At 37.5% G+C, this 21469-nt stretch overlaps 1 protein-coding gene across 1 annotated transcript in view; it reads right to left on the bottom strand.

The window, feature by feature from the left end:
• Nucleotides 1-19369: 19369 nt before the first annotated feature.
• SPINK13 (serine peptidase inhibitor, Kazal type 13 (putative)) overlaps nt 19370-21469 on the bottom strand; it is an 18312-nt gene continuing 16212 nt past the window's right edge. Inside the window, exon 5 of the mRNA XM_011931512.1 lies at nt 19370-19617. Within this exon, the coding sequence (XP_011786902.1) occupies nt 19569-19617 (49 nt within the window). The 3' untranslated portion in view covers nt 19370-19568. The remainder of the gene's footprint in view (nt 19618-21469) is intronic.

Below are 21469 nucleotides of genomic sequence, written 5' to 3'. Positions count from 1 at the left end.
TTCATGGCACGCAAAACAATACAATAGTAGTATCAAAGATCACTATTACCATACCAGATATAATAATAATGAAAAAGTTTGAAATTTTGTGAAAATTACCAAAATGTGAAACAGAGACACAAAATGAACGCATTCTATTGGAAAAATGGTGCCAATAGACTTCTTTGACACAGAATTGCCACAAACTTTCAATGTAGAAAAAGCACGATATCTGCAAAGCACAATAAAATGAAATGCAGCAAAACGAGGTATTTCTGTAGTGACAAAGGCTCCTCCTAGACCAAACCTAGTCAGGCTCCTTTGAGTCCTCTTCTCACCTAGGCCTCGAGAAACTGCAGGCTCTCAACACCTAAGATTTTGTTTATTCCTTTCCATATTTACCAGAATGCACTAAGAGTTCTGAACAAACCCTAGCATAGTTCCCAAAAGCTCAAGGTCACATCCCTAGGATGACTCCAGCCTTACATAAAATGCTAGCCTACAAAAACTTAACACTGCTGGGAGAATTTACTTTGTTCCAACCAAAACCTGGTGGTGGACCAATAGACCCCTAAAAGCCCTCTTAAAGCACTTACTTTAGAAAGCATGCAATCACAAATCCTTTCTCTTCCCTTTAAAATATAAAGTCAAAACTGTTTCCCCAAGGACCTGAGCACTGTCTCTTTGAACTGCAAGGCTTCAGGGAGATACCACTTCATCTTGTTCTCAGTCCCCTTGAGAGGATAAGGGCCTTACTTAAGCGGGAGCCTCACTTTATCTTGCATGTCTGCTCCTGTCATAAAAAAAGAACTTTGTTTCTTCTTGCAATAAGCACCAGTTAACAAACCTAGCTGGCCTGGCCACATTAACTAACTCCTCTTGCCCTGATCTTTGTGAACTTTGACCTTCTTGACTGCTCAAGCCCCTACTATTCTCTTCTCTCGATTCCTCGTCCTCTTCTTAAAACACTCAGTCACTTCTGCACAAATCAAAGTTGAGTTTGGTTTACACTGGGCTGTTTCCCTGTAGCAACAGTATTATTGATAAAATTTATTCTGACCACTTGAATAGTATCAAGCTTTGTTTAGCTTTGACAATGTTTTCTCACTTTTAAGTGAGAAAAATACAAAATAAAATTTTGGTACAGGTAGAAATGTTAGATGTGTTGTTGCCAAAGTTCAAGCAGTGGATCACAATCAGGACTTAAAATACTCCATGGAAAGCTGAATGTATTTAAGGTTGTTAGAATGACAAGTTAGGCGTGTCAGTAGAAGCTTCTCCAGATATGGTGATACATTCTGTGATGGTGACTTTCCCTTTTAAAAGATGTGTCCTCTCATGGCATTCTCTCCCACCTGCACCAAAGCATCATATTCCACCTTGAAATAGAGATTTTTTCCTATGAGTCTTTTTTATAGGTGATATTATACTAGATAACATCAATGGTAGTGAAATTTCTGGGTCAAAGTATCTATATATCTAGAAATGTTATATCTGAAGTTTCTGAGTTATAATTGAAAGACAGTCAGAGTACCTACAGAGAAGTATATGTGAACGTATGTATAATTTTCTGTCTTTTTATTAGCATCTCAAAGGGGTTTCTCTTTAATCCCAAAAGATGTCTTAGACTTTAAGATCCTGAGAATAGGGTTGTATATAATGTTAGGTTTTGAAGAGAAGGCAAGAGTTAAAGAAAGACACACAGAGAGAGAATTGGTGGTTCTACAGCAATGCAGGTTTATCGCCAGTGCAACCTGCGGAAGTTGGGGACCAGCTTAATGCCAGAGTCCACTGCTGCTTACAGGCTGGGGTAATTTATAGGCCTGGGTAGAATGGGTCTGGGCAGTATGGCTTGCTGCCTATGAAAATATTGATAAGATGATCATATGATCTGGTGGTTTGGCCCTTTTTCTGGTGGGATATGGTTAGGATGTTCCTTGGACCTTTGCCCAGCAGGATATAATAGGGATGGTCCTTCAGCTGGGCCTTTGCCCAGCAGGGTATGAGAAGGATGTTCCTGTGCTTTGGGCTCAGGTGGCTAGGCAGGATGTTTCTCATGGCCTGAACCCCCATGGAATGTTTCAGTCTGACCAAGGTCTGCAAAATGGAGGGGGGACTTACAAAATGGTGCAGTTTGGACTAACGTATAATTTTCTCTAATACAGGGCTATGTACATAAATGTTAGTAAATGGCAAGGAAGACAGCTTTGCAAAACGTAGTATTTGGGGCTAAGTTTTTCATTCAATAAGACAATGTACCTGGAGTCTTTTTACATACTTGTCTCCCTCTTCTGAGGTCTTACCATTTCTTTTTACCCTAAGTTTCCATGTCAGCCTTGTCAATTCCTTGTCAAATGTCCTCCTCTCAACATTCTGAGGTCTGAAATGAGAATGGAAAGGAGTAGATAGGGCTCCAAAATATTTTGTGTTTTAAATGGAGAGAATGTGGCATTTGTGGGGAAAGGATTAAAATATGTCTGTGAGTTATTAAAAATGGTGTTGGAGGATTAGAAAAGGTTGCATCAGTGTCATGGGATTTTGTTTAACTCTGATCTCCAGGAAATGTGAGCCATCCCTCCATGTTTTCCTTCCAACTGCCCTGGTTGCCAGGTTAAGATGACTGATGGCATCAGGAGCTTCCGTGTTTCTGTTTGGAAGAGTCAATCCATGTGGGTATTTGGCAGAGCGTGTGGACAGTGGCTTCTTCTTAAAGCATTCTCACTCTTTGTTCCCTTCCTCCTATGTTTTAATTGACAAATAAAAATTGTGTATGTTCATATTATACAATATGATGTTTTGAAATATGTATACATTGTAGAGTGGCTAAGTCAAGCTAATTAGTATATGCACCACTTCACCTACTTATCATTTACTTGTGATGAGAACACTTAAAAGTCTCTCTTTTAGCAATTTTCAAGTATGCAATATATCGTTATTAACTATAGTCATCATGATGTACAACAGATCTCTTGAGCTTACTCCTCCTGTGTAACTGTACTTTGTGTCTTTTGACCAACATCTTTTCAATTCCTCTCCTCTTTAGCCTTTGGTAGCTACCATTCTTCTCTCTGCTTGTATGAGTTTTACTTTTGAAGATTCCACGTACGAGTAAGATCATGCAGTATTTACCTTTGTGTGCCTGACTTCTTTCAGTTAACATGATGTTCTCCACGTTCCTTCATATTGTCTCAAATGCCAGAATTTATTTCTATTTTTAAGGCTGAATGTTATTACATTGTGTGTACATACCACATTTATTGTGAATAATGCTGCAGTGAACACAGGAATGCAGATATCTCTTCCGCATACTGATTGATTACTCCAAATTCTGAATAGAGATCATGGTGTTGGTCACAGTCATAATCCAGAATCCAGAATCAAAGATGGGACAGATCATGCACTTCGTGCCTGAAAGGCTTACGTTGTCCCGGGAGGAGTGTGTGAAAGTAGGATTAAGGGGATTTTGAAGAGTGGTTGGACTGAACGGGAGAGAAGGGGGTGTTACATATGAGAGTTGGTATTTGGGACCTGGACAGAATTAGATGCTGGATAAGGATATAGAGCTACCTGAATTTATCTGTAGAGACATGTCTTTGCTGTTATATGTTGTCTTTCCAGATTCAGGCTTATGACCCAGGATACTGGGTGTGGGGGTGAAATCTTATCATCATTTCCCAAAACTCCCAAAAACCAGAGAAGCGCAAGCTTGTCAGTCTGCAGAAACCAAAGCCCACAGCTCTTCTGCAACATGCTAGCTAGAGACCTCACAAAATTTTAAACACAAACTCTCTTCCAGAAGAAAGTGGAGCAAATTAGTAGTGAGAGAACTCATGACATTTGTGTTAATCAGAATATTTAAAGATTGATTGTTTTCAGTGTAGTAGAACAACTTTTAAATTTTGTATTTGCAATATAATTCTATAAAAATTGTTTAATTCAAAAATGAGATATTTCTGGCTGAAATAAATATTGCATAATAAAGCACAATATGTAACAATAAAAATCATATCATATGAAGAGTTGTCTAGGAATTATGAAGCTTTGGTTAGTGTATTTAGAAAATAAATTTCCCAGAGATTTTACATTTATATACTCAATGGTTGTATATTGCAGTAAAAAACAATAAGTTTTAACAAACTGGTGTAAAAACATACAATGAAAGTCAAAGGATTATAATTAATTGCTTAATACATGCCAGGTATTTTAATAGTTTATTTTGAAAATGTTAATCATATAATTATTATATTTCATTTAAGAGAGAATTTGTAGTTTAAAAATGCAATATTTATAAAAAGGTTCGTGATAGATGTTTTACATGCTATGTATATATGTGTTAATTTTTCTCATGATTTTTCATTAAAATAATTTTTTGTGTTTGTACCTATTGAACTCACACAGGTGCATGGAAGTTCCCTAACATTTCTATAAATGTACATGTTTTACTGAGTGTTTCATCTTTGATATAGAAAACCTTAAAGAAAACCATCTTAAAGAAAATTATTAAAATTTAGTAGGACTTTTTAACTTGCCTTAACATAATGCATGATATTTTAAATTATTAAACAGGACAAAGTAATGCTTCCATTTTGGATACAAATAAATAATATGAATCAAAATGCTTTGCTGGAAAAATCCATGATGCATTGATACAATAAAAATGAAATGTCTTGTTAACTTTAAGAGATGGGTGTTATTATACCACGCATCTCAGCTGGTTCTTTGCTACTAATGACATTGCTGTTTAATGGGTTTGTTATAATTTGAGCAAAATTTTAAACTATGAAAAACATCCTTAAGTTTTTTTTCCACATTGGAAAACATTTTTTTAAAAAAAAAAAAATGATAATGGGAAATGAGACAGACCCTGAGATAAAAGCCTTGATGCAGGAGACGGATTGAGGAGAAAAAGAGAAAGCATGAAAGAAAGGAATCAGGCTCTGTGAACCCTGGGACAATATTGAAGGAAAAGCACTCCAACAGAAGATGCACTCCTGATGATGGCAAGAGGATTAGAAACATATAGGTAAAGATAGTGGTAGCTTTATTTTTATTTGTTTATTTATTTATTTATTTATTTTTATTTATTTATTTTTTGAGATGGAGTTTTGCTCTGTTGCCCAGGCTGGAGTGCAGTGGCGCAATCTCAGCTGACTGCAACCTCTGCCTACTGGATTCAAGCAATTCTTCTGCCTCAGCCTCCTGAGTAGCTGGGACTACAGGCACACGCCACCACACCCAGCTAATTTTTATATTTTTAGTAGAGATGGGGTCGCGCCGTATTAGCCAGGCAGGTTTCAAAACTCCTGACCTCGTGATCCGCCCACCTCGGCCTCCCAAAGTGCTGGGATTACAGGTGTGAGTCACCGTGCCCAGCCAGTAGCTTTTTAATTTAAAAAATGGGACCTCCTTACAAACTCCAATTCCAGTTTTATGTAGGAGATGAAAAAAACTAAAGTATATGATGAGATGGGAACCATGAAAAAGAAGTGAGATTATTTGGGCGATATCTGAGAAATAAGAAAAGTGAAAAAAGCTAAAGAGTAATAATAGCATAAATACAGAGAAGAAAGAGCTGAAGAAATGAGTACTAAATTATCCCCAAAACTGTATAGGACATGGTAGCATCAGAGAATATGAAATTGTGTAGTAAAGAGAATACGGAATTGTGTCATAAAGAACTTGGTCTTTTCCAAAAAAGAGTTTGGCCTTTGCCCTTGACTTCTGAGATGTAATTTATGTCAGAGTGTCCTTGTTTAGGGCAGTGTCTGGCCACAACAGATCTTAGGATGTGGCTGGCCACACCTGACAATTTAGGGTAGGGCTGTTCATACCAGAAAGACCAACAATGTGATTTAGGGTGAGGGCTCCAATTGACCTGGAGACTGAGTTAAACCATGTGGGCAATCAAGCAATCAATCAATCATGCTTTTGCTATAAAGCCATCATAAAACCTCTGGACACCAAGGCTTGTGGAAACTCCCTGGTTGGTATTACTCCACATGTAATGTCACACATTGATGCAGAAAGTAATGTCTGCTGACTCCACAGAAAGAGCACAAAGCAAGCTTTGCCTTCCCCTGCTCTATGTCTCTTCCTTTGACTAATTTTAATCTGTATCTTCTTCCTGTAATAAAATATAACCAGGAGTATAATAGCTTTCAGGGAGTTCTCAAGCAAATTGTTGAACCTGAGAGTGGTTATAGGAACTTCCGAACTTGCAATTTGTGTCAGAAGTGACAGCTGTCTGGTGAAGGACTATGCCCTTGAGCTCCATAGTTTGGCTAACTCCAGATAGGGATCATTACTGAATTTGGGAGTAATGTGGGATATGGGAACAATTTAGGAAATGAACATGTGCATAATTTAAACATCAATTAGAAGCAAAACAAATACAATAAAATGCAAACAACAAGAAAGTGCACTTTTTAGGGAATAGAGCAAGGTAGTAAACATGCTTTGTGACTGAGGTCAGCAGGAACAGCTGGGAACAGTTTTAAGGGTCTGAGAAAGGCTGAAGTATAGAATCAATTAGAAATTTGAAAGAATTAAAGGAACAAGGAGACAATTAGTATAATGAGCAATGAAGAAACAAATTTCTTAAAAGCACTTGAGGACAGTTTCTGACAATTGGTCAGGAACATCAGGACAACTCAAGTGGCTTGGCAAGGGCAAGAGATTATAGCTGCAGGAACATTTTAGTAGGATATATGAAAAGTTGAAGAAATGAGCAGAGTGGAAATGGTGGACAGCACAGCAGTGGATTAAGTAGTGGAGAAGATAAGAAAAGTTCAGAAAATGGATGTGTTTCCATACTATAAGAGCATCTGGGATAGGTGAGCAACTGGGGAGTAGAAAGTAGCTAAGGGCAAAATAAGTGTGTGTTGAGGAAGGGATGCAGATCTGGTCAGTGAGATTAGCTGACAAGCTGTATAGCTGAGAAGAGCTAAATCATCAAAGCAAGAAATGGCACTGGGGGAACGCAGCACTTTTCAAATCAGCTCAAGGAAGATGAATAGCATTTAGAAAGAGGGAAAGTTGATATAAGGACAGTAGAGAGAATAGACATTTCGCTGATATGGAAACAGCTAGAAAACAGAGTAGAGAAACAAAGTGAATGGAGGAGCTTGGAGACAGATATGATCTACAAAATTCCTAGGAATTCCAACGTGCGTATGAAGCTCTACTCTAGTTCTCCATGAGGTGACAACTGGGGCAGTGAGGAAATGAAAGCAGTTGAAGTGAGGGAGTAGCTAAATGAATAACAGCTGTGCAAGAGACAGACTGCTGGAAGTGACGCGTAAAGCCAGAGCAATGATGAAAGAACAAATGGTGAGGCCACAGAAGATGGAGGGAGCCGAGGAGCTGGGAACATTTAGTAATACAGAAGTGAAAACTTAGATTACATTCCAGATGAAAGGAGCCCCAGAGGCAGGACTGGCCCAATTAGAAGAAGAGTCTTGAGTCATTGAAAAATGGGGTAAAGCCTAAGGCAACAGACTCACAGGAAATGGTGCAGCTGTGAGAATTAGGCAGTTTGACCCTTGAAGGCCAAGAAGGAAAATAAACCAAATGATCTTAGGAGATACAAGTCAGTAAAAGAAGAATACCTGCCTTCCAGAAATAAAAACTTAGAAATGACGGCAAGAGGGGAAAGTGAAAGAGACAGTGGCAGTCAAGGCTACTGGAACCGGAGAACATGAAGGGCTGCGTCTGAGAGTGCAACAGAGCTCAGAAGGAGTGAAGGGAAGGGGTTGGCACAAGGTTTCATGCACTGTCTGCAGACCAGTGAGCCGATTAAACCTCTTTTCTCTATAAATTACCCCGTCTCAGGCACTGCTTTATACCAATGCAAGAACCAACCTAGCTCAAATGTTTATATAGTCAATTGGCTGGTGAAACCCTGCTTACTCTAAAAAGCCTTCCTGGATTAAGAGGAAAGGGCTGGAATCTGTCTTGTCTTCACTCTCTTAACCATGACTATGCTTGTTAGGAATGTTGTTCAATCCTTTTCTGTATTTTTTTTTGGTTTGTGACATTGGCGCTTCCATAACACACTTTATCAACCTACTTAATAATTCTGTGTGTCATGTGTCATGGTAAATCACAGAGACAGAATCTGTATCTATGGGATTTGTATAGACCTATTGATAGCAAAGTATGTAACAAAGGGTTGGTTCGATTGTTTGAGTCTTTTTCTTATTCATGTCTCTCCTCTGAGACAGGAAAGAAGCAGTCAGTACAACTAGGTGTTCTCTCACTCTCCTGTGAGTGTGACTGATATATCCATGTGTCTCTTCTACGTTCAGTGAATTCCCTGCAGGTTGTCTGGGATATCTTTGTTTAATTCTGGAGCACATGAAGGGAATATCAAAGTACCATGTAAGTAAATCTAGGCCCAATCTGGGTAGATGATTTTCTGTGAGTTCCTCTTCCAGTGGAGGCTGATCCAAGATATTGTGACAACACAGTACTCTTTCTAGAATAAACTGCCACCTTATCATTGATAATGAAGCCTGTATCACTCTCATTTTCAAATATAACCATGTAAAAAGTTCACAATTTACCTGTCAGCGCTGTTAGTCTTTACAACAACACTAAGAAGTGATACCTGCATTTTATACATGTGGAAGGTAGATATCAGAGAGGATCAGGGGCCTGTCCTAAGCAGCATAGTAGGTGGCAGATTTTGTAGTTGTTGTTATTGTTGTTGTTGTTGGCAACTGTAGTAATACAGCAAGGGAAGAAACATGGGAAGATAAATTAGTTATGTATGAATTTCATCCTCCAGTGATGCTTATCTCTGCTATTCTTAGCCCCTTGATCCTTAGTCAATAACAGACAAAGTAGAATTTAGGCCAAAGGTCATCAAATTAAGACAAATATGAACACTCCGCAATGCTAAAGACTCCAATTACAATAAATACAGCCAATATTATGATGCAGAACTGTCAAAAAGTGCTCAGAAACAAAATAATAATAGAAAACTTGAACACATCACTCTCAGTATTAGACATTTGCTTGTCAAAGGGGATAAAATATAGCTAAGCATATAAAAGTTTAAATAAAACAATCTATCACCAACAATGTTGATGGCTGTTGTGAGACCTTGGTTCTTGTCTTCATAGTTTAAATGAATTTAAACAAGAGACACACAGCAAATGAGGTGCATCATAGGGCAATTTATTGCAAAGAAAAAATAATATTTGGAAGTTAAGTGCAGAATAGACAGTACACGCTGAGAGAGACTTTGGTCCATTTTCTATTGGGTTGTTTGTTCTTTACTGTTGAGTTTATATATCCTAAACACTAGTTCTTAGTGGATATGTGGTTTACAAATGTTTTCTTGCAGTCTAGAGTTTGTCTATCCATCTTTTTAATAGGCTATTTAACAAAGTGAAAGAATTAGTTTTAAATTTTGATAAGATATAATATGTAATATTTTAAGCTTTATTTTTTTACTTAAGGTAGTGTGCTGGAGTCAGCTTACATCAGCCCTTGAGAACTGATTATCAAGTATTCAGGGATTTTGCAAACAGATTGCTAAGGGCAGCTTAAATTTGACCACTTGAGAGTATTTACACTGCAAAAATGAACAAATGGTACCAATTAGGGCTTTTGCTCAGGCTTCTTCCAACACTGCTTGTCCTCAAAATGTATAACAGTCTAAAAAAATAGAATAATTTATATTATAGCTTTTTAATTTTTAGAGTTATCTTAATTTTAGATGAACTTGTTTTAAAAATATATTTATTTAACCTTATTAAGTAAATTAGGAAACTCAAATTTGTATTCACTTTACCCGTAATTTATATAGAGAAAAATAAGCCTAACTGGATTTTTTTTTTAACAAGAAATAGACACACCTATTCTGAGGGCAGTACAAGTAGTAAAACAAATGATGATAAAATTGACTCAGAAGAAATAAAGATGAAATGAGTTTGTATTGATTTTACTCAAGTGAATTTAATTTCATAGCCATTGTGAACAGCTAAACCACAGTATTTCAACCCTTTGGAAATGTTTTGGCACATTAAGCAATGAAAACACTAACATTTGGCCAGACGCAGTGGCTCAGCCTGTAATCCCAGCACTTTGGGAGGCTGAGGCGGGCGGATCACGAGGTCAGGAGATCGAGACCATCAGGAGATCGAGACCATCCTGGGTAACATAGTGAAACCCCGTCTCTACTAAAAATACAAACAAACAAACAAAAAAGTAGCCAGGCGTGGTGGCGGGCGCCTGTAGTCCCAGCTACTCGGGAGGCTGAGGCGGGATAATGGGGTGAACCCGGGAGGAGGAGCTTGCAGTGAGCCGAGATCACGCCACTGCACTCCAGCCTGGAGACAGCGAGACTCCGTCTCAAACAAACAAACAAAAAAATAGTTTAAAGTTTCACATAAGTGTATTAGTGCTTTGTGGGCTTCTTGTTAAATGTCACTCTACAGGTTGCTCAGATTAGTATAAGCATATACATTTGCTGAGACATCAGTGAGAGATTGGATCAAAGATGTTTACTTGGAAGTATTGGGTGAAGTTTTGGCAAAGATGGTTGCTCAGCTATCACTTTCTAGTAACACCATAACATGCTGACATGTGGTATAAAATATTAATTCATAGAATAAGTGAAGCTGCTGAAACATCTTCCACTGTAACTTGACTAGTACTTGTGTAATTTACACATGGTGATGTAAATATGAAGGATGATTTATTTTTTCCTCCTTGGCAACAAATGTGATTAACTCTGAGCTACCTAAAATTCTGAAAGATTACATTGTAAGCAAATATGGTCTTAAACTGAAGTTTTGCATAGTTATATATTTTATACTGAACCTATGATGACAAGAAAACATGCTGGTTGCCTAGATGAAAGAACTCGTACTAGAATATAAATCACTATTTCCTTCATGGAGAAAGTCTCATTATGGAAAAGAAAAGCAGTTGAACTAAAGTGTTCTTTTTTTTTTTTTTTGAGACGGAGTCTTGCTCTGTCACCCAGGCTGGAGTGCTGTGGCTGGATCTCAGCTCACTGCAAGCTCCGCCTCCCGGGTTCACGCCATTCTCCTGCCTCAGCCTCCCGGGTAGCTGGGACTACAGGCGCCGCCACCTCGCCCGGCTAGTTTTTTGCAGTTTTTAGTAGAGACGGGGTTTCACCGGCCGGGCGCGGTGGCTCAAGCCTGTAATCCCAGCACTTTGGGAGGCCGAGACGGGCGGATCACGAGGTCAGGAGATCGAGACCATCCTGGCTAACAAAGTGTTCTTAATGACATTAAAAACTGAATTACATAAGGCTACAGCATTAATTCTTGAATACTATCATCTTTATTATGTAATATTATGGATGCTGATCTGAACAATAGTTACTGCCTTTTACAGTTTTTAAGTAGAACTACTCTGTTAAATATTTCAACTACCACACAAATGTCCTGTTATGGCAAGTTTTGAAACCAGTTTGACCTCAGACTTTTAAGGATATGAATGAATCATGCTTATTTACTTGTCTGAGATCTTCGGTATTTTTAATGATTTTAATACTTCCATTCAAGGAAAGAATGTAGAAACTAGTGACAAAAATAAAAGTTAAATGCTTGGATGAACAGTTTCTGCAAGTTCTTATGACATATGTAAATGATTCAACAATTAGCAATAAGTGGTAGTGGTAATTTTGGTATTAAACATCTGTGAAAAGTTAGCAGCAAAACCTTACACATTTGTTTCCAATTTAAATTTTATTTTCCATCAAAAGAATACTTATACATCAAAACTTTATAGAACCAGAATCTATTTCTTTCATCAGATGTAATATGTTAACTGTAATTTTATACCACTTTTTTTTAGAACTGAATACTAATGAGGATTGAAGATTAATTTTGAAAATTCAGTATCACTTTCTTAATATCATCTAACAGTTAAAATAGAATATCCTGAGCTTGCTGAAATTGCTTTAACATGTATTTTCTAAATTTAACATAAATATTTCCTGTGAGATTTATTTTTCAAGCATGAGCATTATTTAAGCAAAACAACACAAAAACAGTTTAAATATATAGACTCTTCTGGTGGCAGCATTGATACTAATAAATTAGATGAGTTAATAATCAAGAAGTACACCAAATCTTTTAACAGCTACAAGAACATGTTCTTTCAAAATACTCATGTAGGTGTTTCATATGTAAAACTGCTATTTTACTCAATATTTATAATTGCAGAAAAGCAAAAATTATGAATGTAACAACTAGGTATATTGATCACCTGTATTCATACTTTCTATAAATGAGTTCAGTTTTCTCATTTTTTTCTTTCCCTGTATTTGTACTTACTGAATTTATTGAAATTTATTTTATATCTGAATGTGATAAAAAAATTTTGGTCTTATACTTTCTTTGACTTTTTATTGCTTCATTTTCTATTGATCCATTTTATTGTCCTTTGTATAAATATTGGCCTTTGAAAGCTTGAAAGTTTTTGAAAAAATGGTCCTTAAACACAAATGGTTTAAGAATTTCAATAGAGAGTTTGACAATTATATGGCCATAGGTGGAGCCATGGAGGGACAAAGAAAGAGCAAAATTGTTCAGCCTCATAACTGGGAAAATAAAGCTCCATGGCCCGAAATAGGGAAGAGGAGCTGGCCTGTCAGGAGAGATGCTTGTTTGAGTTTTAGATCTCTAGATTGTAAGATGATGGCAGAAAATTCAGATACAGGGTCTAGCAGGAGACTGGAGCTCTGGAACTGGAGCTGAGGTCATAGAACAGATAAGACCAGGATCATTTGCCTGAAGTCATAGTTGAATCATAGAAATTGTAAGATTCAAAGAAAAGAATGATGTCCTGTGAGATCTGAGCAGCTATATTTTTTCACTCAGTGGCTTTAAATAAAATTGATTTACACCTCCTATCAAGGTTGTTATTCTCCCAACTAATGTAAATTTTCCTATTTGTAACAAGAGAAAGTAACAGAGCAATGATTATGATGATGATGATAACAATAAGGATAATAAAATAATGATGATATCATTGTAAAGCAATAGTACTAATAAAAACAAGTCCTTATGTACTCCTTATGTACCAAGGGCAGTTTATTTCACACAAGAAAGTTAAGGCACAGAGGGGTTAAGTTTAATGACTTGCTGGAGGTCACTTAAATAATATGTCGTGGAGTTGAGGTTTGAATTCAGACTGTTTGGATTTAGAGCTTGTTTTTTTTTTTTTTTTTTAGGCAGAGTCTCGCTCTGTCGCCCGGAGCTTGTTTTTTTAACCATTGACTGCTAACCATTAAAGATACTGAAGTAAATCTTTCTCAGAGTCATTAACAACAAGCTACACAATATCTTGGAAGTATGTGTGTTTTTCAGGGAAAAAACAAAGCCATTTTTTAATAATCCACTTATTTTTCTGAAAGATTGCTCTAAGGGGTCTAAACCAATTCTTCTCAAACTGCAATATGCCCTGCAGATCAAGTTCCCTGCAGATCTTGCTAAAATGCAGAATCCGACCCAGTAAGTCTGAGGTGAGAGCTGTAATTCTGCATTGGTAACAGCTCCCAATGCTGGCCCTTACCCACACTCTGAAGAGCAAGGGTCTGCAAAGTCAGGAGGCAGATGAAGGTATGAGGAAGCTGTCCTAGTGGTTAGAGGTAAACTATGTTCTGCACTTTTATCTAGAGGAGTCAGGCTCTTGTTCAATGTCCTTAAATTGTTGAAACTACTATTAATTCATTATTACATCTAGGCAGAATACTTTCTTAAAGAAGAGACTAATATTTTTAAGAAGATATGGGTCTGTACTTTTTTGAAAATCTCTTATAATCACCTCTACCTGTCCCCTTTTTTTCTGGTTCCATTTGGGTTTGACAACATAAGGTTGTGGTTAGAAGCAGGATAGTTTGAGTTGGAATGTCAGTCCTTCTTCGTGAACTACAAGATTACATAGTTTACTTACCTTGTGTAAGTTTAGTTCCCTCATTTGTAGTATAGGGGTGATAATGGTATTAGGGTTATAAGACTGTGGAGAGGATCAATTGAGACAAGGTGCATAAAACATGCTATGGCACTTGGCATGATATATGTGTTCCCTGAACCTGGGCATATTATTGTTACAGCTCTATCTCTGCCCATGTGCTGTGTCCTAGTGTCACACTGCCTGTTCCTGTAATGGAACACGTGTGTTCTCATCTGGAACCTCGGATGATTATTTCCATTCTCAGCTCACACCCAGAGCCCCCTCCAAACGTCCTCGCTTTCACGTTTGTGTTCATGTTTGTCCTTCAACTGGCACAGGATTTTCACGCAATAGTGAAGACATTTATAAATCAGGGGTTTCTAGACTTTGCATGTTTGTTTTCCTACTAAAATAGAATAATTGTGAGCTCTATATTTTGAAGAGAGGAAAAGAAAGGATACAATTTTCTTTGATATTTTTCTTTGTATTCTGTGGTAATACAGGATTGTTCCTTTCAATCTCTCTTTCGAAGAGAAGATTTCATTTTTGTTTTTGTTATTTTGTGTAAAGCAGAGATATAGACTAAATAATGAAATAGTGTTAGACTGTAATAGACAGACAATATTAACACAAATGTCTGTATTTTAAAAGCTGCTTTACTTTTTGAAAAGGGAAAAGCCTGAAACTCTTTCTTTCCAGCTCCAGAGAGAGCCATCCTGATGGAACCTACTGACCAGGAGGACACAAAAGAAAAGAGGGAAGAGAGGAAAGAAGGTGAGGGTCTCTATTGCCGGCAGAATTGGACTGTGTGTTTAACTGGAAAGGTGATGGAGAATGTAGTTATGCACGGCTCTCTGGACCCTTCTAGTGAAATAAAGAACTAGTTAAATAAGGCAAGACAGAAGAATGAGGCTGCCATCTAGAGGTAGTAACAGGTAATGTTCCAGGGCACAAGGGCGCCAAAGGCAGAGAGCTTCACTTTTTAATCTGTGCAGTCTTCATGCATAATAATGATCTCATTCCTCTGTATTAGTCAAGATCTTCCCATTTTAAGTGACGAATTATAACCAGATTAAACCAAAAAGTAAAATAATGTATTGACTGATTGATACGGTTTGTATTTGTGTCCCCGCCCAAATCTCATGTAGAATTGTATTCCCCAGTGTTGGAGGTGGGTCCTGGTGGGAGGTGATGGGATCATGTGGGCGGTTTCTTACGGTGTAACGCAATCCACCTTGGTGCTGTCGTCGCGATGGTGAGTCCTCATGAGATCTGGTTGTTTCAAAGTGTGTGGCACCTCACCTCTCTCTCCCTCTTGCTCATGCTCCCACCACGTGAGGCACCTCTCTCCCTCTTTGCTTTCCACCATGATTGGAAGCTTCCTGAGGCCTCCCCAGAAGCAGAAGCCTCTGTGCTTCCTGCACAGCCTGCAGAATCATGAGCCAATTAAACTTCTTTTCTTTATAAATTATCCAGTCTCAGGTTTTTTTTATAGCAGTGAAAGAACGGAGTAATACAATGATATAATTGGAGTAGGATGAGATGGAGTGAGCATTAGGTATGCTGGAGCTAGGGGATCAAATGATATCAACTCACTCTCTCCTGCTCAAAAGCATACCTACTCCCCCAAAATGCTTGGCTCTCCTTCTTCTTCCTTTTATTAACATGTGGTCACTATTCTATCATGGGCTTTACCCAGGAAATGAGTTAAAAGGCCACAGCTATGTGTATATGTGTGTGTGTGTTGGGGGGTGGGGAGGGGGTGGAGGTCTTAGTTTACCTCTTTTGCTCCAATACCTATCCACTGATAACTTCTAAACTTTTCGTCAGGCCCATCCTAATTCTGATTTCCAGATCTAGATATTTAGAGGGCAATTTGGCCTAGATGTCTAATAAGTCATTCAACTACAAAGCAGTCAAAATAGAAGGTGCTACTCTTCTTATGTTTTTATCCTTAGTTATTTGTGTTTCTCTTCCATGTTGACGGTGATACTATCTTTAAATTCCCCTTGGATCTTCATCAGAGATCAGAATTTATAAGTTGATTGATACATATTCATTAAATAAATATATATTGAACATGCAAAGTGGAGATGCATCATGCGTAACATAATTTTGTTGTGAGGATTAAATGAAATAACATAGGAAAAACATTCAGTAAAATGCTTGACATGCATAATTTCATAACCAATGAATGAAGAGGATACAAAAGATATTTTTAAGCTTGTGTCTTTTATCCTATAGTTTCTCAAGTGAATTCATAACATGAAAGAATATATTTTTCACACCTAGGGAAAGTCACCTTACCACCAGAATATCCTTTAGTACACTTCAGGTTGTGCCTTGAAGTGTTTGTTTGCATTTGTTATATAAATGAGAGAAGAGCAGAGAGCTTCTCCCACTTCAGGTAAGCCCGTAAATGGAGCTGTCCCTACTGCATCTCAGGGCATTGTTAGATACATATTTCACTTTACCCTGGAATCTGTTTGAAATGAGTTGAGTGTGTGAAAAGAATGGTCATATATATATAACTATATATATATATGGCAATAAACCAATTATTAATAATGTAAAATGTAGTGAGTGATATTACACACCCATCTCTATAAAAGGCATTTTCTCAAGCATGCTCTTTAGTGTTTGCTGGAGTCCCATACATTAGGTGTATAGAATGGCATTAAAGGTAGAGAAGGGGGTACTCAAGGAATGGCAGTCACATATGTGGCAGGAGGAAGTGAACCTAAGCCTCAGTGCTGCATGTCCAACCCTCAGCTCACTGCACCTCAGTGCCATACTTAGCTCTGAGAAAACCTCCTCTGTCCACAGACATTCACTGGGGTAGCATCCTTTACAGTTTTCAAGAGAACAGACATTATTTTCTGTTAGGGGGAGAGCATTTCCTTCATAAGTAAAATTTATCCACCAGTACTGATCCTAGAGGTGTTGAGTGCCTTGAAAGCTCTCTGTGTCATGAACTCTTAGACTAGAAATGAATCTTAAATTAGAATGGCACAAATGTGTATCACAAGCATATAAACACACTCAAGCATACCACGCCTGACATTTAAAATGTCTGGACTAAGAAAATGTGAGGCCAAAGGTTTGGATAAATAAACTAGGTGGACATAGAAGCCCTGTAGGACAATGACATGAATGTTGTCAAGAAAGGCTGCGTGTGTTAGAGGCCAAAAGGCCTGGATTACTTATGGAGATATGACCAGTGTCTAGACAGCAGAGATGAGGTATCGTTAGCGATTCACCTGGGCATGTGCCTTAACATTGCTTTTCCAGCAGGGCAGATAAATGATGGCCTGAAAGCTGCCTCAGAAAATCAAGATGATTCCAGTCTGTTCTCCACAACCCTGGAGGAGAATGGGTGTCCCCTATTCTCACTATTCCAATGTCAAGAGTGTCCTCGGGAGAAACACCCGAGTCAGCAGGGACAAGGAGGTGCAAGTAGCATTTGGTAAACAACACAAAAGATCTGTAGGACACAGTGGAAATATTCATGAGGGAAGAGAGCCATGGAAAGAAGGGCTGGGGATAAGAAGCACAAAATTGTAAGAGAGTGTGATACGACTTAGACAAGGCTGCTTGCCAAAACTCTGCACAGACAGCGGTCAAGCTGGTCTTCTAGTCTCCTTGGACAAAAAGGCTCTGTTGTCCTGATTATGAGCTCTCTAATAGAGTATATAGATTTTGAACCTTTCTTTTTGCAGGAAGATGACTTTCTGTAACCATGCAATGTATATTCAACTTGTAATAGAAGTTAACTGTTTAAAAAATTTGGATGCTCTTTATTTCTTTATCTTGGTCTGATTGCTCTGGCTAGGACTTTCAGCACTATGTCCAATAACAGTGGTGAAAGTGGACATCCTTGTCTTCTTCCAGACTTAGAGGAAAGGCTTTTAGTTTTTCCCTGTTCAGTATGATACTAGCTGTGGGTCTCTCATATATGACTTTTATTATGTTGAAGTAAGATATTAACATTTTATGTATATTAAAAAATGTCTGTGCTTGGATGCCTATACTGCCTTTGTAACCAGGGAAAAGGCTCTGGTCTCCAATACAAATAGGCTTTGGGAAAGGATCTTTGCAAAAGTGAAAAATCTAGGGAGTCTGTTTTCCTTTGATACATTGTTCTTTAATTTATCATTTGGCTTATCTCAGAGAACAGAAAACATGATGCCAACTGTGTAAGAGAAGTGGAAATGTATTATTACCTATAAAAGAAAAGTCAAAGAGTAGATATAATTTAGGCATGGCATGGCTGGAGACAGAAAATCGGTGCCATCAGAATATATTTTCCCTGTATCTCTTGTTTCTGTTTCCTCTGCTCTTTAACTTCATTCTTAAAGGGGCTCCCACTTGTTCTTACAAGATTGCTGCCTGTGGCTCTGAGAAAACACATCCCAGGAAAAAAGAGTGACAATCTTTCTCTTAGGATTTCTAGGTAAGGACCAGAATATCAATGGATCTCTTTTAGGTCATGTGCTGATGCCTGCACTAATGTCTGTGACCAAGGGACTTCCATCTGTAGATGTGCATAGGCCCAGATTATATGTTCCACCCCAGATCATGATGAAGTTAACACAAATGAAGACACAACCTTGAGGGTAGGGTTAATCACAAAAAGATAATTGAATGTTAGTTTCTAGAATATGGATGGCTGGATATAGAAACATCAGCGAAAGATGTCTACTCTATTTGACTTTTTTACTCCTTAGTTCCCATACTAGCTACTAACAACACTCATTGTTGCTAGAATATTTCTACTTTCTGATGTAAACCTATAGTGGATTTTCAAATCCCAATCTTGCTAACAAATGAAGGAGCCATAGTGTATTTCATCAGGATATTCCATATATGTAAGGCTAGATACCAGTAAAGTGGATGACTTACTCTTTTGCATAAACAAAACAGTAAGTGGAACCAAGAAAAATTTAAAGCCACTATGGCCAGAGACACTGATAGTGAATGTGACCCCAAATTATAGTTAATCAGTGGCAAAATTGAGGGCAAAATTCTATCTCCTTATTTCCATACCAGTGTCCTTTCTTTCTTTGAGTAGGAATCATCCAGTAGCCTAATACTCCTCCTCTCTCCATGGTATTTTACTTCTCCAACCACAGAAAGTATAACATCCATTTGTGAACGTTAAAAATAGCAGTAGGCCTGGGTAACTCAGTGATTCCTTCCTTTGGACTCTGTCTTTTGTAGGAAGGATATTTTCTCTTTTGCTCCAGGTTTTGTAATTGTATTAGTGGGGTAGGGTTTAATTCTGCAGATAAGCCTGCAATTGGTGGTAAGTATAATTTTGGGTAACAAGATATAACAAGATACAACAAGATGTAACAGTTGGGTTAACAAGCCCAACTGGTGAAGATACTTTAAACTACCCAAAATGGGAGGAAGATGACTTAAAACAATCAATACATAGAAATGAATATCAGCTCTTTTGTTGTTTATTTGTAATAAATGTGATATTTGGTTCTTGTTAGTTTGATTCCTTCATTTTTGTCTCCCATTTTGTTTGATATTTAAGTACAGCATAGGGATGTTATTTAATTTACATCCTCACACTCCAAAAGAAATACTTTTCTGAATTAAGTAGAAAAAAGAATAAGCAAGTGTAGGTCCTCTGTTACCCATTAATCACATTTTCCATATTTTTCAAATTCTATATAAAAATCAAATTCCCTAAAGAGAAGAGAAAAAAAAAGAAGATTAGTATCATAAGGAAAGTGAACATTGGTATTGAATGTACTTTTCCTTATCTTCTAAAAGAGGTCCTGAAAAGGGAGCTGCTTTTAAATTCCCTTTACATTCTTCTTCTTTTTTTTTTTTTTTTCATTTTTCTTTGTTACCACTATAGTTTGTACATTCTTTCTCCATGTCTTGATTATTCAAAAGATGTCCTATGACATTTTTTATGTAGAGTTTTTCATCCCCTAACCCATTCCCATCTCAATACCTTTCAATTCAACATAGAAATACCAGATTTTTTTTTTAACCAAGAAGTAAAAGATAACCACAGCAATAATGCTATGCATAATTCACACAATTCGCTCTGTGCTCAAATTTTTCACTGTTTTCACACTGTCCATTGATTGTAGTCTGTTCCCCTTTCTTGGGCATTTATGTTTCACAGAACACTAGCCTCTTATTTTCCATCTTTACATATTAGCATTCTCTAAATACATAATATGTCTTTTGGCATCATATTTGTATTACATCTCTAAAGACACTGCACACTTTCTTGATTCCAAGTGTTTTCCCAAACAGTTGTCACTGCATAGATTGAACAATCCATTTTCTTTTTTGTGTTCCATTTCTTTAAAACTCCTTTAGCCCTCTTGTTCTTCAAGAGACTTCCCACAGCAACCTCTATAATCAGGCTCACCTTTGATATATATCTAATGCACTCATTTGGTTCAAGAATGGCAAACATAAATGCTTGGAGCCTAGTGGGTAATATAAATAAGTGATGTGAACCATTTCTATTACAAAAGAGAGAGGAAGAACTATGGTTGTTTGGAACACGTGATCTCCATTTGAACAGGGAGCTACTATGAGGCAGTTGAGGCTTATTTATTGCCTGATAAATCCTTGCTTAGTATCACTAAGCAAGTTTGAAATCTGTATTTTTGGGTAAATTCTATCAATGATTTCAAAACTTATTAAAACATCATTTTTTCCAACAAAACCAAGGTTGCTTTCTATTCTCATCAACTTTGTATGCATATGTTCTTTTTGCCAAATAAGACCACAAGCTTTTTAAGAGTATGGACTGTTTCATGTAATGTTCTCTTTTCTTAGCATATATTACCAGAGTGCTAGACTGAGTAGGCTTGAGGGATTCATTAAGGATAGTGAATATGACTCTATAAATTCTGGCCAAGTCTTGGATTCATCATTATTTTTCAAAGATTTTACATTGTTCACAAGTGGCAGATATCTCTGAGAGCAGTGAGTCCAATTTGCCAGGGCTTTTTCCTCAAAACACTGCCAAGAGCAGAGACCAAGGAATTACCCTTCTCCTCCCATCACTCAAAAGAGCATTAGGACTATTCTTCTTGCCCCAAGATATAGAAATGGCATGGAAATTAAGTTTAAACATTCAGGTCATACGGAGAATTCAGCAAATATGCATGTCACTGCACCATTCCTGCCATTGGAATTAATTTTCTGTGTTCCAGAATAAGATATGTTTGATATGAACTGTGCTTATATTGGCTACAATGTTACTGAACAGTTTTTAACTATTTTAACCAGCAGGGCTCTTCATTTATTCTTAGACTGAGAAATAAAAGCTAGAGTGGTCACAGTACATCTCTCAGAGTTACAAGGTAGAAAGGAAGGAAAGAAGGAAAGAGGGAGAGAGGGAGGGAGGAAGGAAGGAAGGAAGGAAGGAAGGAAGGAAGGAAGGAAGGAAGGAATTACTACACCAGGAATTATTACCAACTTCTGGAGGATGACTTAGAAGCCCAAGGAAGGATGGAAGAAAGTAGGAAGGAAAAATGGAAGGAAGGAAGGAAGGAAGGAAGGAAGG

The sequence above is a fragment of the Colobus angolensis genome, unplaced genomic scaffold (genome assembly GCF_000951035.1).
Source record: "Colobus angolensis palliatus isolate OR3802 unplaced genomic scaffold, Cang.pa_1.0 Scaffold90, whole genome shotgun sequence".
NCBI classification, from domain to species: domain Eukaryota; kingdom Metazoa; phylum Chordata; class Mammalia; order Primates; family Cercopithecidae; genus Colobus; species Colobus angolensis.
This window is presented reverse-complemented; position numbering and strand designations above follow the sequence as displayed.